This window comes from Catharus ustulatus, chromosome 6 (assembly GCF_009819885.2).
Source record: "Catharus ustulatus isolate bCatUst1 chromosome 6, bCatUst1.pri.v2, whole genome shotgun sequence".
In the NCBI taxonomy this organism is placed as follows: Eukaryota; Metazoa; Chordata; class Aves; order Passeriformes; family Turdidae; genus Catharus; species Catharus ustulatus.
The window spans coordinates 1,803,293-1,821,420 of NC_046226.1; the positions used below are offsets into that span (position 1 = coordinate 1,803,293).

The 18,128-nt window shown below is 48.3% G+C and overlaps 1 protein-coding gene across 1 annotated transcript; it reads right to left on the reverse strand.

The window, feature by feature from the left end:
• Positions 1-16,071: 16,071 nt before the first annotated feature.
• Positions 16,072-16,600, reverse strand: RPS29 (ribosomal protein S29). Its single transcript, XM_033062880.2, has 3 exons — positions 16,487-16,600; positions 16,259-16,358; positions 16,072-16,181 (listed from the first exon to the last, which is right to left on the reverse strand). The coding sequence occupies exons 1-3, from the start codon at positions 16,546-16,548 to the stop codon at positions 16,173-16,175; spliced, it is 171 nt and encodes a 56-aa protein (XP_032918771.1). The 5' UTR covers positions 16,549-16,600; the 3' UTR covers positions 16,072-16,172.
• Positions 16,601-18,128: the final 1,528 nt, after the last annotated feature.

Here is an 18,128-nt window from a genome sequence, read left to right on the forward strand (position 1 = left end):
AAGGTTCAATTTAAACTAGTGCTTGGGCAAAAAGATTATCAAATTTTCTGCCAGAGATTTCATGCCCCAAATGAGGGGCACAGGAGGAGAGCACTCTGATAAGAAAAGTTGAGTTGAACTCGACTTAACCCATCCCAATTTCAGCCGGGAATTCCAAATCCCAGTAATTACCTCTGCCTATTTCCCCATCCTGCAGCACATCATACAAATGGAAAAACAAATTTCCATCTCCCAGCTCCAAGTGTCCTCACTAGTGGCCAAAAATCACAATCATGGCACAGCAGCAAAACCAACATTTGGGCAATGCTTCAACACAAAAAAAGGGAGAATCCAAAACGAGTGGAGAACCCAACTCCATCTTCCAGCTATGGACTGAGGGACTCAAACCCAAAAAAAACCCAGAAAGTAGACAGGGAAGTGTAGCCAGTTGCCATGGAGACAGCAAGATATGAAAGCAAGAGCTGATGGAACCTTTAGAGTTATTTAAATGCTTGTTACAACATTATGCAAAAGAGCAGAGGAACGAAAGCGGCGGAGTTAACGTGCTGGGAAGCAAAACAGTCATTGTGGGATGAGCAAGGTAACAATTTAGGAGTCAGAAATAAACTTTGGATAAATGGAGCCATTTGGGATAATGAGATAATTATGCCCTCCTAAATTATTGGGGGAATTCGTTGTGAGGAGCGGAGGGAGGAGGGAGCGGCCGCTGGGCAGCAGGGCTGGGGTGAAATCATTTCTCACCCAGAGTCTTCCTCCAGCCCCTCACCTTCATCCCCTCAGCCCCAGCTGTCCCCACGGTGCAGAGAAATGGCTCAGGGATGAGATCTGCTCCCCAGCAGAGTCTCACCATGGTCCTTTGGCTTTTCATCATTTCCCCGTTTCCATCTCTGCGTTTCCTCCCTGCCTGGAGCACTGGGATGACTTGGGATGAACTGGGTCATACAGAAAGGCCAGGCAGGGATTTGGAGCCTCTGAAACTCAAGTTTGGTGCAGGAATTGGAGATTATCTCCCCTTGGACTGAAAGCAAACCAGTTCAGCACCCACAAAGCCCCACCACGTCACCCTGTGCCAAAATGTTCCCCCACAACAAGAGCTCTGTTCCCCTCCTCTGGAGGGCCTGAAGGATTTATCATCCTCCTTCCTCTGAGGTAAAAAATGGGGAAAAAAATGAGAGAAGCTCTTCTTGCCCTGGAACTCCCCCAGAGCTGGAGCAGAGCTGCTCTGGAGAGGCTGACAGGAGTCAAGTGGAGTAAATCCCATCCCAGCCACACCGAGGCCTTTGGGCTCAGCTCCTTCCTGGAACCATTTGTCAAGTGCTTTTCATCTGAAACATGATTCGGGGATTCAATTACTTTATAAAGTCAATATTTTAGGTCACAGCTTATGCATCAACAAAGACATCTCATGGGATTAGAGCTGAGCGTGGTGGAGCTCTAAGTAATGTTCCCTGCGCTGCTCCAGCTGGAAAAGTCGATAAGATCGGTTTGTTTCCCCCACATTTCACTCTCAGAGGCTGCAGAAATGATTGTTCACTTCTGTAAATTTAAACCAGCGAGAAGGAGAAAATGTTTCTGCCTTGGTTATTTCCAGAGAGGTAAAACAGGATTGCTCTTCTCTGTGCTCGGCAAAAGGCAGCCAAGAGGGGCTGGAAAATAATTCTTTATGTTCAAAAATAATCTTAGCAAGGGAGAAATATCAGGATAAGCTGGTCCCAAACACTGGAAAATGAAGAAGAAGTCTGGAGGAGCTTTGAAAGGAAGAATAAGAGAGACAGAGGTGTCTGTTGGGTTTTTTGGAATAGCAGAGACCTGGAGCTTCCCACCCTCTGCTCTAATATTCCACTGAGTAAGACAAATGTAATTATTCAGGGTTTTAATTAAAGGCTTCAGGAAAAAGAAACAAAAGGTTTCTCTCATTTGAGATGGAGGTTTTTCCCTCCTTATGATGAAGCTTAGCTCAATAGTAAATTAAACTTTTCAAACTCTATTTTTCCCCCTGAAATCATCCAAACACCAAATTTAGACTCTTTCTTTAACAGGGTATCCATTCATCTTTGCCAAGGCCTCAGCATTTCCTAAATCTCTGCTGAAGTCAGAATAGCATCAAGAAAAAAAAAAAAATTAGAAGTTTATACAACTCAGATCTCTTTCCTGGAAAAACTTCCAAAGCCAGAAGTGTTCTCAGCAAAGAGCCCCTGCAGAAGCCTCCTGGGGCACACAGAGCCAGCAGGGATCTCCAGAGGGTCCAGGAGCAAATTCCTGGATCTGTGAATGCATTCCTTGCAAACCCAGGGCTGGACTGGCAGGATGCAGCAGCAGGACTCACCCACGGTGATGCAGGGACTGAAAAACATTTGAGGTAAAGTCAGCAGCTCAAACCTCTGCAAAACCCCCACGAAGGAGCTCCACAGCAAACCCAGCCCAGGAGCTGATTCTGCTCCCTGGGAACCAGACCCAGGCAGCTGCTCCATCCCAGCACAGGGAATCAGAGTCCCTGAGGCTGGAAAAACCCTCCAGGATCGAGCCCAACCTTTCCCACATCCTCACAGAGTTTAAATCCCTGCAGGGATGGGGACTCCAGCACTGCCCTGGGCAACTTTTCCATGAAGAAACGTTCCCAATATCCAATCCAAGCGTTCCCTGGCTCAGCTTGAGGCCATTCCCTCCCACACAGAGTCACAGAATCAATCAATCACAGAATCAATCACAGAACCAATCACACAATCAATCACACAATCAATAAAAGAATCAATCACAGAATCACAGAACCAATCACAGAATCTATCACAGAATCAAGCATAGAATAACAGAATCAATCACAGAATCACAGAACCAATCACAGAATCAATCACAGAATCACAAAACCAATCACAGAACCAATCACAGAACCAATCACACAATCAATCACAGAACCAATCACACAATCAATCTCAGATCAATCACAGAATCACAAAACCAATCACAGAACCAATCACACAATCAATCACAGAACCAATCACAGAATCAATCCCAGATCAATCACAGAATCTCTGGGTTGGAAGAGACCCCCCAGCCCATGGAGTCCAGCCCAGCCCAACCCCTCACTAACCCAGGGCACCCAGTGCCACATCCAGGCTTTTTTAAACACACCCAGGGCTGCTGACTCCAGCCCCTCCCTGGGCAGACCATCCCAGTATTTATTATTCTTTCCATAAAAAACTTTTTCCTAAATCCAACCAGTATCAAGGCTGTGTGCTCTGGTTCTGTCAGTGCTGCCTGGAGAAGGAGAACAACCCCAGCAGACACAGCCACCTTTTGGGGAATTGTAGAGGGTGATAAGGTCACCCCTGAGCCTCCTTTTCTCCAGGCTGAGCCCTCCCAGCTCCCTCAGGAATTCTCCAGCCCCTTCCCAGCTCTCCCAACCTCTCCTGGTGCTCCAACTCTTTCCCAAACCTCGCTGGGCCAGCATTTCTGGATTTTGGCTACCAACACCCCTCCTGTCCTGCCCTGGAGGTCAGTGAGGAGGAAGAAGAGCGATGAAAGTGCCCTGGTCCATCAAGAACCCATGGAGGGTGATTAATTTGGGCTCATTAGGAAGGGAAAACTCTCAAGGAAGGTGCTCAGTGAGCAGGATTTGGGAAAATTGGGATTTTAGTTGGGACTGACACTCTTTACCCATTGATAAGGGGTGATAAAGCAGCGAGAGCTTCCCAGGCATCTTCCACAAATGAGCCATAAAATAGGATAGCTTTAGGATTATCCCAAAATTAAAGAAACCTTATTGTGCCTGAAGAAAAATTCCTGTATCCTAATGCTAATTATAGCATCCATGGCATGGATTTGTTTGATGGGGAGTAAAATAAATACCAGTACTGAAGGCAAGATGGGAAAAAAAAATTAAAAAAAAAATAAAAATAAAAATAAAAAAAAGGAGAAATGGAAGACCTGGAGTGATGGAAAATCCACAACTTCCAGCTGGGATCAGCCTGGTCCAGAGCAAGCAGCAGGTCCCCCCAAATTCCCTTCATCTCATCCCAGCTCCATCCCCATCCCAAAGGAGGAGCCTTTCCCTCCCTGCAGGTTCCATGGTTCTCATGAAAAGAAGGAAATGTTCAATAATTAAACAGGTTTTTTTATAAAATGCCCAATTCTGGTTTTAGTAACTGCTCAGGAGAAGCTGCAGCACATCCCAGACCCAGAGCAGAGCCAGGCTTGGAATATCTGCATGAGCACAGGTTAATTAATCATTTACTCAGCCCAGAATGTATTCCTGAGACCATTTCCTCCCAGAAAAAAACAGGGGAAGGTTTGGGAGCTGCTCCTGCAATATTTACAGGAATAACCTCAGGCCCTGGAGGGATTTCTGAGTCCAGCAGTGAAGCAAAATAAGTCCCACACCAATGGTTTGGGTTGGAAAGGACCCTAAACCCATCCCATTCCAACCCCTGCCATGGGCAGGGACACCTCCCACCATCCCAGGTACCCAGGCACAAGGAAATCATCCCAAAAACACTTTTGGGATATGGGAACAACCTTCAGGCAGCACCTGGCTTAAGAAAGAGAAAGGCTCAGGAGTAAAAAGCATTTTATTCCTGCAAGAACATTTCCATCCATGCACACTTCCCTCCCCATCTCCAGTGGCAGCTCTTGGAAAAAATTCCATGAAATTTTTTTCTCCTGGCTGTGACAACAACCCCCTCAAAAAAAAAATAAAACAAAAAACCTCCCCTTCTGCCAAAGGTTCTGTTGTTCCTGACAGCCCAAACCCAAAAGTGCAAACGGAACCAGCAAGGAACAGTTCCAAAATGGGAAAGGAGGAATGTTCATTGGGATATTTTGGGTGCATCCCATCCATCTTTGTGACAGACTCTGATGAGTGACAGCAAGGAGCTTAATTAGCATTAAGGGTAATAATTAAGGATGCAAATACTGTAGATGTCACTCAGTAATTTAACCAGGAGTGGGCAAAGCATCACCAGATCCCTCAAGGAAAACAATCCCAGGAAAGGGATTTGAGGGGGAAAAAAGCAGGGAATGAACAGAGTGTTTTAAACAAGATTAAAAGAACTCAATCCTAAAATCCTAAAATTCAAGGAGGTTCAGGACATGGTAAAAAACAGCTTTAAAGGGGTTTATTCCAACCCTGTGGCCAGGGAGAGACAATTCCCGCGGGGATGAGGGTTTGTTCCATCTGTCCTGCTCACCACTGATGTGGGGACAAACTTAAACTGTAAAAAAAACCTTCCAAAATATTCAAGACATTGAATTAGGATGACAGAAAACCAGGTTGGAGCTTGATCCTGAGGATCAGTGACCATCCTCAGATTATTTGCTGGAGAAAAAAAATATCCAAGCTTTAAATAAATAAATAAACAGGTGCAGAATCTGCCAGGCCTGGGGAACCACTTTGAAAATCAACCAAAATATTCCAGTTTCTCTTAAACACGTGCAAAGCCTGGAACTAAAGAGCAGCACCTTTTAAATCCACCCAACCCTAAAGCCTTAAGAGCATTTCCCACACCATAAAAGCGCTCCTGCAGGATTTTTGGAAGCCTTTCTCACCCTATTTATCACACAAAAAGTGGCTTTTTGAATGCCCTGAGAGCACAGACCACTGGTTTTTAATGTGGATTGGATTTTATGGCTCAGCTCCCAGGTTAACACTCGGTGTCCAGGATTTCAGAGGGACCACATTTGTAAGCACCATTAATTCAGAGGAGTTCATCATAATCCCATAAAATGGAATTAGCAGCATCCAGTTTTTTCCAGGGGCTGCTAAAACATGGATCAGGCAAAAAACATCTGTGGCTGTGCCCCAGAGAAAAACCCGAAACAGCTTCAGTGGGGTGATGTCGTTTGGGAGTGAATGGAGAAAGAGGAAGGAAAGTTTGTGGGAAAATGGATTTTTGATGTTTTCCAGAACTCCCAGTGCTGCACTGTAAGAGCTTAAAATGAGGGAAGTGGAACTTCAGACTGGCTCTTTTAAATGCTATTTATTGTGTCTAAACAATGCGGTAATTTATTTATTTATTATTTAAAATGCTGATTATTGTGTCTAAACGACAAGGTAATTTATTTATTTATTATTTAAAATGCTGTTTATTGTATCTAAATGATGCAGTAATTTATGGGTCGTGGGTGACAGAGCCCAGCCCACAGCCTGACAGCCACAGCTGTGGGTTCACCTGAAAGCTTCTTCTAGTTCTGGTTACAATGCATTATTTACTTTTCATTGTAGATCATCTTAATACATGACAACTAATTAATACCTTTACTATTACCTGTAGCCCATCATAGCCACTAACATTGCCATATTCATGTTACTATTTTCCAATCACAAAAAGTTTGTGTGTTATAGTTTAAGCTAGAAGTTGTTTTTCAATTTCTTTGTAGTGGAAAATTCTGAGGTGTTTTTGTTTTGTCTGTGAAAATCCTTTCGCTTGGTAAAAACATTTTTTGTATGAGGTGGATTTATCCTTTGCTCAAAACCATAAATGCTCCTTCCAACTCATTTGCTCTTTGCTTTCTTAGTTACCCAGTAAGACTGGCTCAGCAATTCTTTTTCTCTATATCAAAACTTGCTTTTATTTCTCTTCCTTCTTCAGATTCTACATTCCAAGATCTTTCTGTTATACACACACATCTATGAGCCCTTCCTGTAAATCCTTGTCCTTCTGCACTAGAAGGAGTAAAAATTCAGCTTGGAAAATCATGGAATTCCAGACTGGGTTGGGTTGGAAGGGACCTTAAAGCTGAGCCAGCTCCACCTCCACTGTCCCATTGCTCCAACCCCAATGTCCAGCCTGGCCTTGGACACTTCAGGGATCCAGGAGCAGCCACAGCTTCTCTGGAATTCTATTCCAGGGCCTCCCCACCCTCACAGGGAGGAATTCTTTCCCAAAATCCCATCTAAATCTGTTCTCTGCCACTTTGAATCTGTTAGGAACGAGTTCCTAAGTTTGTTCAGTTTCCATGTTAATTGTTAATGTTAAATTCCAAGCCTTTCTTTGTTCTGATTCCTAATTAATGTTAATTGTTAATGTTAAATTATTGGCCTCATTCTGTTCCAGTCCCTAGCTCTCACCTCTGTGCCCTTTCCCTTCTGTCGGGTAACGCCTCTGCTGCTCCCCTGAAATGGCGCCGGTGAGGAGGGTGATGTCATTGATCTGTATGCAAATGAGAGGGGTGCAAAGGACACTGGGACACCATTCGGAGTTAAAAACCCCTTAAAACAATGAGCCCAAATGATATCTGGAACTAGGAATAGTGTTCCCAGGTTGGGAAAACAGTGCAGAACACGAATTTATCATCCTGAGCTGCTTTGTTCAATCACCATGACCTAATAGCACTCTACCTACATGATATTCCTGGACTATGACACAAAATCTGTTTTTTTGAGATTCTCACAAGGACAGAAGCCCCAGCTCTGCCTGAGAAGACAAAGCTGCATTGCTCCTCTTTCTCCTCCTCTGGCTCATCCATTGGGAGCCGCGGTGGCATGCGCGACCCCTCGAGCTCCCCACCCAAGCTGAACTTTCTATAAAGGTTTTACAAAGGAGCTGGTCTCCTGATCCATTTATTTCAGAATCCATTCCTCCTTGTCCTGTCCCTCCATCCCTACAGACCCTCTCCTCATCTTCCCTGGAGTTCTTCCAGACTATTCCAAATCTTCTCTCCGGGTGAAAATTCCCGGTTTTCCCAGCCTTTCCGCCCGCCAGAGCTTCTCCATCCCTTGGACCTAGCGCTTCCTCTGCAGCAGCTCCACATCCTCCCATGCTGGAAGCAGGAAAAGCCAAGGAAAAATCCTTGAATTTCCACAGGAAACCTTTTCAGGGGAAGCTCCAGCCCCTCGCCCATCCCTGGAAAATCCAAACCACACGGATCCAGCAGCAGGAGGGGCACAGCACCTCCCTGAAAAATTCATTCAACTCCCAAAATCTTGGGATCTCATCCGTCCTGGAACTTTGTCTAGCTGGGACCAGTCTGAATTATTTCCTAAATGCCTTTGCAAGAGGGAATGGCACAGGGATGAAACATTCCAGGACACGGGGTCTTTCCAGAGGCTGGGAATCGCATCCTGCTGTGCTGTAAATCACTGAGAAGAGTTAACAAACAGCTCCATCTACTGATCCCTGCCCTGCCAAACCCCGGGGAGGGATTCAGCACCCAGAGGGGCCGAGCCCAGCAGGGTTTTTATCCCAGCACAGCCCCTCACAATCCCATGGGATGGGGGAGAAAATCGCCAGGTGAAGACACTTCAATAGGGAAAGGAAAAACCGAACAAGGATTTCATTCCCCCTTCCCCACAGATCAGAATGCCCACAGCAGCTTTAGGAAGAAAATTGAGTTTCTCCCATCCCAAGCCACACTTTCTCCACCCTTTATTCCACATTATTTATGCCAAGCTCAGGTCCCACCCTATCCAAGGGATCCTGATTTTTTCCCACCACCTTTCCCATCCTTGGATGTTGCACACACACATCCCCTGTCTGTGCATTATCCCCATAAAATGTTTTAAATTCTGGGAACAGAACAAGCATTTTGTGAGTAAACTCACATCTGGGAGAGAAGGGATTGAAATGTGGGATTTTAAAAGGGAGAAATAAAGAAATAAACTCTTTTTCTGCTGTGGGGAGTGAATTAAATCACTCCAAATGCTGCCAAGGCATCCAAACCGGCCCTGAACCATCCCAACAATCCCCCACCTCTCTGCTGAGCTGGAACTTTTCAAGGCAGAGCCATTTCCAAGTAAATTGTTGGATATTCCTGCTCCAGCAGCAGCGAGAGGGAGTTTGGATGAAATGGCTGCAATCCAAGGAAATGGTGAAATGCAAAGAGAAAAGCAGCTGGTTCTGCAAGGAGGGAAATCAGGATTTAAATCATGGCAGGGATGTGGGCTGGGTTCATCCAGATGTTCCTGGAGCAGCTGGAGAGGGATGGATAAACCTCACAAGCAGGAATAACTGGGATTTTACACACAGGAGAGCAGGAAATGGGGCTTGGAGCCACCTGGGACAGTGGGAGGTGTCCCTGTCCAGGACAGGGGTGGAATGAGGTGGAATGTCCCTTCCAAACCCATTCCATGGTTTTTAGGGAATGAAACATCCCAGGCTCTGTGGAGAGCATGACCCACAGTGATGCAAAATCCCTGGAGGAGATCCTGGCCATTTATCCCCAAAAAAATCCCCTAATCCCAGTGCTGGGGTGGGAGAGCTCCAGGTCCCTGTTGGAGGTGTCCATTCCCAAAGAATCCCTGAGAAGGAGCATTCCCCATTTTCTCCTGCCATTCCCACATCTGAGCTCATCCCTCTCACAGCTTGGAGCTGCAAAACCTTAAAAATCTGGGATTTTCTGCCTTCCTGGTGGCCTTGGAGGTTCTGGGAAGTTTTGCTGCCCAGGAAGGGCTTTGCTCACCCTTCATGCACAGGAATGTCCTTTAAAGGTCTCTGTCCTCTGTTATCCTCAGAAAAATTGGGAATTTAACACCTCCAGTGGGCCCTGCCCCTCTGGCAAGCAGGGAATCAGCAGCAAGCCTGAGAATGAAGAGAAAACTCAGCAATTGTTTCATTTTCTGAGGAATCCAATCAGGGAAACTCAGATCGTTTCCCAAAGGGAGAGCAAATGTCTGTTCACAGCCAGCTCCTGGATTTGGGAAAACTGGGAGAGCCCCTGGAGTGCTGATCCCTGCACACAAACACTGCCCTGGCCACAGGGACCACCTCGAACAGGGCTGAGACCCCCAAGGCACCTCCTGCTTTGAGCTCAGGGATTTCCATGGGAATGGCCCCTTTTTTCCATGGAAATTACTGGAAAAACCAGCCTAGACCCTTCGTGGCTTTAAGTCAAAGCTCTGCTCTGACATTGCCGCTTTGACACCATTTGCATGGAAAATGGAATTATCCCTGTCCTAAACCACCTGGAAAGAAAGGTTGGATCCCCGACAAAGCCTCTCCTGGTCTCTGATGGTCCAAAATAATTTATCCACGTGAAATCCAAGCCCCAATTCCCAATTTTGAGGGTTCAGATCCAAAGCCAAGCTCCAAACCACAACAAGGGGCTCCCAACCATGCTGGGAAACAGCCCCCACACATCAGCTGGGAAGGAAAAGGGGGATTTTAACCTGTGCCAGCCAGGAGAAAGAGTTATTGGAAGTGAATCAAGTGTTCAAGGATTTCAGCCTTGGGAGTGGAGCTGTGCTGCAAACGTCAGGAAAAACTGGAGACATCCCCAGCACTGAGAGTGATGGAGGAATTCTGGAGCTCATCCACTGCACCAGCCACGAACGAGTCCACCCTGGCATTCCCAGGAGATCCTGGGCTGAGCTGTCTTAAAAACTTCCAGGAAGAAGAGGTCAGACCTTCCTTCCTTTTTTCCTTCCATCCATCCATCCATCATCCATCCATCCATCCATCCATCATCCATCCATCCATCCATCCATCCCACAAATAAAATCAGTGCTGTGGGACAAACCAGCCCTCATCCCTTCTCTACCCTAGGGCTGGCACAGACACCCCACACCCCAAAAGGCACCAAATTCCCCTTCCCCATTTTTGGCTCCTTCTCCTTTGGATGCAGAATTTTGGCTGCTTTTTGCTCTCTCTCCCCACCTTTCCCTGGAAGTGTCACCTCAGGGACTCTCCCAGCTGGAGGTTTCTGCCCTCCAAGAGTGTCCCCTTCTCCTTTTGGGGGGACTGCAGATCCCAAAGCCCCACAGAGCAGCTGCAGTCTGCCCAAACTGGGATTCCCCCAGCCCCAGCCTGGGATCTACTCTGAGCTCCAAACCCCAAATTTTTCCTTGAGTGCCAGAAAAGGGAATAAAAGACCAAAAAAAGTGAAAGGAACAGTAATTTAATTTCCCCCAGGGCTGGGATTGGGATGGGAAGGGCTCTGAGCATCAAGAAGGGATAAAAGGGGCTGGTTTGGGGCTCTGAAATGGGATTTTGAGGACCTGAACTGGCTGGTGATTAAAGCTGAGGGAATCTTGATCAGATAAATAAATGAGCACATGTCCAGGTGTGTGTTTTTTCATCCAGGCACATTCCAAAGATGGGCAAAATCTCAGGAAATGAGTCCTTGGGTGACTTTGCTCCCAGCCTGGATAGAGCTGTCCAAAGTGTCCTGCCCTCACCAGGTAACTTAAATTCCTTTCAAATAAATCCAAATTCCAGGATTTTTTTTTTTCTTGGCTTTGATGAGTGGATATTCCTCTCTGCAGAGGCAGAGCAAACCCAGTAAATAAAAGTCCGTGGCAGCAGGAGCTGGATGGCTGCAACTGGAAAGGTCTTGGAGCGTCTGGAGGGAAGGGAATGGATTGATTTATGATTTTAACAAGCCTGGCTGGGCAGGGAGTCGTGCCTAGATGGTTTTAAAGGCAGGAGGAGATATTAATCAAAATTAAAGCTGCTCTAAGCCGCTCTCCGAGCCACTGGGCTGGGTCCTGCCTAATTGATTCCAGGCCTAAAGCAGGGACAGGGAAAGGACAGGCTGGAATGAGGGGCTCAGGTTTAGAGCTGGATGGAGAAGCAGAGGCTTGGAACAAGGGGAGTAATGAGGAATTAATAACTGGGATCACTGAGAGGGGCTGTGCTCCCTTCCCCTTGGATCAGGGGGGGAATGATGGATGGAGCACGGGGTGAGGAGCAGCAGTGACATTTCGGGAGCTGCAGCTGAAATCACAGCCTGCCAAAGGCCAGCTGGGCTGGGAAATGATGGTTTGGGGCACAAGTCTGGATTTTCAGCCTGGATGGAGCTCTGAAAGCTGGGCTGGGTGTTCGTGGGGCTTTTCCCCACATGGATGAGGTTACACAACAGTTTTTGGTGGGAAAGACTCCAAGATCACGGAGTCCAATCCCAACCTCGGTTTTCAGGGGTCTCTGGATGTTCCCTGAGGTTTGGGAAGGGCTCACACAGAGCAGTGATGCCAAACCCATCCCATGGCCTGAACTCGGAGTGGAGCGAAAATTCCAGGTTTTTATGCAAATCTCCACATCTTTTCTTATAGAATTCGTATTTTACATATGGAAAATGTGAGGAGGGGCTGAGGGAGCTGGGAAAGGGCTGGAGAATTCCTGAGGGAGATAGGAAAGGGTTGGAGAATTCCTGAGGGAGTTGGGAAGGGACTGGAGAATTCCCTGAAGGAGATGGGAAGGGGCTGGAGAATTCCTGAGGGAGCTGGGAAGGGGCTGGAGAATTCCTGAGGGAGCTGGGAAAGGGCTGGAGAATCCAGTTGAGCTGGACTGATAATTCCAATATCATCCACTTCTGGAAAACCACGGAAATCCTGTGAACAGGGAAGACACCAATTTGATTTTTTAAGTTTGTTTAAAGCAGTTTTACCACTAAACAAGTAAACATTTGTAACTGAATAAATACTTTTCAGTTTAGTCAAGGAGCATTCAGTGGCTGTTGGCATAAATATTCAGTTATGGAAATGATTGGATGGAAATAGATTTTTCCGTGCCATAAATAAACATTGTCTGCAAGGAACACACTCCCAACAAGAGGCGTGAATTAGAGCCACTGGTGCCTCATGCCAGCCCTTGGGAATGTTTTATTTAGAAGCTCTTCTGCTCACCACACAGCCTGATCCCATCTGCCTGGATTTTCCTGGGTGTTTATCCCATCACATTGTTCAAAATTTGGAGCAGGATCATGGAATCATCGAGTTGGAAAAAATCTTTGGGATCACCAAGTCTGAGCTGTGCCAGATCCCCACCTTGTCCCCAGCTCAGAGCTCTGAGAGCCACATCCAGGAATTCCTGGGACACCTCCAGGGCTGGGAACTCCAAACCTCCCTGGGCAGCCCCTTCCAAGGCCTGAACATTTTTTCCATGGAGAAATTTTTCCTGAAAAATTCTCCTGCTCAGCAGTCACCACCTCCTGTGCAGGGATGGGGAAAGTTCAGCAAGGGATTGTGCTGAAGGAATAAATCAAATTATAAAGCAGGAGTTTGGGATATGTGAGCATCACTGCAGTTCCAGCTTGGTGCTGGAAATCAGCAGGGAGAAATCCATGGGATTTACCCAAATCCATGGGATTTACCCAAATCTCTGGTGCTGGATGCAGCAGCAATGCTTCCCTCGAGCTCAGCACAGCTTTGAAGTGACACCCAAATGTCCCTGACTGACTTTGACTCTTCTAAAATGAATTTATGGATAAAAGCCCTCAGGTCAGGAATATTTGTGGTCCCAGTGAGGATGAGGAGAGCTCAGCATGGGCTGGTGGAGAAGCAGGAGAAAATCAGGGATAACCTGAGCAGGGATAAAGAGAGCCTGCCTGGTTTGGCTGGGATTTTAAACTTTTTGTCGGAAAGGAAAGGGAAGGAAAGGGAAAGGAAATGGAAAGGAAAGGAAAGGAAAGGAAAGGAAAGGAAAGGAAAGGAAAGGAAAGGAAAGGAAAGGAAAGGAAAGGAAAGGAAAGGAAAGGAAAGGAGAAAAAGGAAAAGATCTGGAATTTTGCTTCCAGCATCACACAGACTCAAGTGGGAGCAAGGGGAGCTCAGCTCTGCCCCAATCCTGCTGTGCAGCAGCAAGGATACAAAATATTGGGATTTTTCAACCAGAAGCAAGGACAGGGAGTCTGCAGGACAAATTCCTGTACACTGAAGCTCACAGAGGGAAACTGGGATCCACGGACACAGCAAGGAGAAGGAATTGCAGGCTGACGGTGCCATCTAGCTGCTGCTCCTGGAGCGGGAATGCTGCTCTGGGAATGCTGCACTCACCTGGCAGTGAAGCCATTCCCTGGGTCCTGTCCCTCCATCCCTGTCCCCAGCCCCTCTCCAGCTCTCCTGGAGGATCCACATTTTCCCTGCTCTTCCTTTGATCACTGAGGTACTTTAGAAGTGTTTTTGTCACCCTCGATGTTCCCTGGCCACATTTATTTCTCTCAGGGTTTATCCTTCCCAATTCCTGCATGCTTGGATAAATTCCCTGTATCCTCTCAGGCTGCCTGGCCCTGCTCCCACCCTTCCTTCCCTCCTTTCCATGTCTGGGTTTGTCCCTTTCCCTCAGCTCGGCTCTGGAATGGTGGATTTTAGGACAGCCCTAAAATCAGTGTCACCCCAAGCAGCATCCCAGGTGGAATTTGGCAATGTCAGACTGGAGGTACTGAGCTGAAAACTCATCCCAGTCTCACAGCTGGGGAACTCCTGCTCCAGGATCTCTCTGGGAGAAGGAAAAGAGCCCAAATTTCACCCCCAGCCTGGAGCCACAACCACAGGATTCCCAGCAGGAACAGGACTGCTGCCCCACAGAGCACTCTCAGCTTCCTTTTCCAGCCCCAGGCTGAGCTGAGAGCCCAAAGTTCTCCCCAAAGCCTTTGGAATTCCTGCCAGAGCCTGTGACAAGCACAGATTTTATTTAGTGAATAATCAAATGCATTTTGGTGTTGTTTCAGCAATGCAAATCCCCTACAAATTCAATTCCAGCAGTTGGAAGCTCCTCTCTCCCAGAGCCAAGGCATCACTAACTTTTCCTTGGCTCCAAGCAGGACATTTTATTTCCCTACAGGAAAACATTTATTAGTTGTTCATTATTAATGCAAAGTCCTTGAAGTGGATTTTGATTTCACCTGATCTTCAGGGGAATCAGCAGCTCTTTATAAAAATCACTTTGCATCCAAATAAGTTCCAGCTTCACATCCATGAACCTCCAGAGGCTGGAGCCACCAGAAACAAAATGCAATTTTCAGGCTGAGCTCAGGAAATTCGAGGTTTTGGCACCTCAGCTTGGTTGTAGATTGGGCAATAAATACCTGGTTAAGGCAGCAATGAGGTAAAAAGGAATTACAGCTTGTCCTACAACACTTTCTCCTCAGGTTTGGAAGATGGGAGCAACAGAACAGGGAAAAGGCAATCACAATTTTGCAATTTTACAAAATTAGGTGCCAACAGAGGTGTTTGGATGTTTACAAGGTAATTTTAAAAATATTTTAGCTTTGGTTTCAAATAGGGATTTGCTTTGCAATTACCATCCCCAGCTATTTTGTTTTCCATTATGAGGAAAAAAAATGTTCTGGCAGAGATTTGGGGCCCAGATCCTCAGGGAAAATTATCCCAAATCCCTCTTACCATCAGGAAGGAGCTTTGCTCAGCAAAGAGGGACAAATATCCACAATTCCCTGCCTGGCTTGAACAGCTCCTGCAGCTCTGAGAATTCAAAAACTTCCAATCCTGCTGCTATTTGTTGGGAAAAACATGGATTTCCCACTGGGAAGTGCCTCAAACACCTGAGAGGCAGCAGGAGGAAAGTTGGACACAGCAGTGGAACTGCAGAGACCCTCCCTCTTCACATTTTGCAACCTCACTGAAGTTCTACATCTGTTGAAATCCCCCCAGAAATTCGATATTTTGGTTAAAAAGGGTTTTGTTTTTTCAGACCGACACTGAAGCCAAACAAACACATCCCACAGGATTCCCTTCCCTGCCCACATCAACAAAAACCAGGAAGAAAAAAAACCATCACCAGAGCAACTGAGTATTTTCATTTTTTATTTATTTATTTATTATTTTGTAGAACCTACACACTGAAGTTTCCTGGTAAAAAAAAACCAGGATTTAACCATTTCTCACCCAAAATGAGAGGCACAACCTCCTCCTGGTGAGGAACCCAACCCTTCCCCAGGGCTCCCAGATCCAAATCCTCATCCCTGTGCCACATGGATAGATTTAAAGGTGGAAGGAGCTGCTTCCTCCCCATCTAGTGCAAGGACTGGATGGGCTTTAAGCTCCCTTCCAACCCAAACTGTGATAATCCCACAGCCCTTCAGCTTTTGCTATGGGTACAGCTGGGTTTGCTCCCATTCTCTCATCACCTCATCTCATTGATTTCATAACCAGCAGGACAAAATAAAAGCTCCTGGGCATTCCCAAAGGTTCTGCAGCAGGAACATGCTCGGCTCACCCCTGGGATGTGAGCATTTGCTCACATCCCAGGGGCGAGCAGAGCATGTTCCTGCTCAGTCCCCTCAGAGCAAGGCACTGGATCCCTGAAGTGTCCAAGGCCAGGCTGGTCAGGGCTCGGAGCAGCCCAGGAAGGTTGGGAAGCCCCCACACTTCGTACCCGTACAGAAGGGAAACACGCACAGATCAGCTGGGTTGGGAGATCATTTATTAAGCAAGGCTGAGCCGAGACGCTGCAGATGTGTCAGGGAGGCCCTGGGAGCTCCCGGCTATGGCCTCATCCTCCCGGCGCTCAGTCCAGCTGTAAGAGAGCGAGAGATGAGGGCAGTGAGCGGGATCCGGCACCCCCGAGCCCCTTCCCACAGCCACAGGGCTCACCTTGATGAACCCGATGTCCTTGGCGTACTGGCGGAAGCACTGCCGGCACATGTTCAGCCCGTATTTGCGGATGAGGCCGTGGCGGTTGGAGCACACGCGGCTGTGAGGGGAACAGAGAGAGGCGGGTGAGGGCGGGGAATAGCGCCGGGGAGGAGAGGGGGGATGCGAGAGAAAAAGGAAGGGTGAGACGGCAGCTACAACCCGGGGAGCACAAGAAGCAGCACTGACCAAGAGCGGGAGCCCTGCCCGAACTTCCTGGGGTGGCTCCAGTAGAGCTGCTGGTGTCCCATGGCTGCGCGGTGCCGAGAGAAAGATGGCGGCGGCCGCCTGCCCTTATACCCCTCCCGGCGCTCCCGGCGTGCACCGCGCGGCCCCCTCTTCCCGCCTTGGCGTGGGTGGAGCCCCCACGTCGTGACGTCACGCAATGGGGCGGGGCCCCTCCGCCCAGCCCGTGACGTCACCGCTGTAGAAAGCTCGTGTTTGCTGCAGAGCGGGCAGGCAGCGCCGGGCGCGGTGGCGCGCGCCTGTAGTCCCAGCTACCGGGGAGGCTGAGCCCGACGGATCGCTTGAGCCCAGGAGTTCTGGGCTGCCGTGCGCTGTGCCGAGCGGGCGTCCAAGCTAAGGCCGCCATCAATATGGTGACCCGCGGGGAGCTGCGGGACACCAGGTTGACTAAGGAGGGGTGAACCGGCCCAGGTCGGAGACGGAGCAGGTCAAAGCTCCCGTGGCGGTCAGTAGCGGGATCGCGCCTGTGAATAGCCACGCCAGCGTAGCCTGGGCAACACAGAGACACGCGGGCTCCCCTTTTGCCAACACCAAACCCCACACGCCCCCAAACCCCCCTTTTACCCCTAAATACAACACCCCAACACCGCCTCCTACTGCACACACACCGCACCCGCACCGCCGCGCACTCCAACAAATCTCCAACACCACGCTGCCCACAAATAAGACATCTGCACAAACGGAGCTTGAAGGCGTTCCCGATTTATTTTTTTTTCCTCCCGATGGTGGTTAATGTGAAAGCCGGCTCAGGGCGCCGACACCGAGCCCTCACTGCGCCTTCGTGCCGCGTATGGAGCCTGAGCTGCTGGATCACACCCACCTGCCCGCAGCTCCTCCATGGCCCCTCACACCCACCTGCCCTCAGCTGTGTGTCCCGTCAGGTCCTTTGCGTCCCTTCAGCTCTCTCTGTGTCCCCTCAACTCCCCGTGTCCCCTCAGCTCCTGTGTCCCATCAGCTTTCTCTGTCCCCTCAGCTCCTGTGTCCCCTCAGCTCCCCGTGTCCCCTCACACCCGCCATCCCTTCAACTCCTCCGTGTCCCCTCCCTCACACCTGCTGTCCCCTCGATGTCCTTACAAAGAATTTTCTGTCCCTTCCTTTGCTCCCTGTTGCCGGTGACACCATTGTCCCCTCTACCCCCTCATTTCAATGCCAGCACATATAACCAGGTGTGTTACACCTCACTTGATGTTTATGGAAAACTTGGTATTTCATGTCCGGCTTGGCCATGGCTGTGAATTGGGTAGGCGGGAACTGGGGATTAGATGGGTGAGTTTAAGTAAACTTTAGTGTATAAATAATTTTGCTTTTTATTCCCTGGCGTGCCAGATTTGTGGACAATTTCCACCTTGCGCAGAATAATGTCTCCTTTCTAATCTGACTCGTCGTTCGTGTTTAGAGTCCCTAAGATTCGGCAACACCCTCAGCTCCTCCGTGACCTCCCACAACTCCCCGTGTCCCTTCACACACTCCATGTCCCTTCACACCCTCCATGTCCCTTCACACCCTGAGTCCCCTCACACTCCGTGTCTCCTCACACTCCCTGTCCCCTCATTCCGTGTCCCCTCACACCGCGTCCCCTCATATT

Coding starts and splice junctions, on each gene's coding strand:
- RPS29 (XM_033062880.2), bottom strand. CDS start 16,548: ATGGGACACCAGCAGCTCTACTGGAGCCACCCCAGGAAGTTCGGGCAG. Junction 16,359..16,486: donor GGGCAGGGCTCCCGCTCTTG/GTCAGTGCTGCT, acceptor TTCCCCTCACAG/CCGCGTGTGCTCCAACCGCC.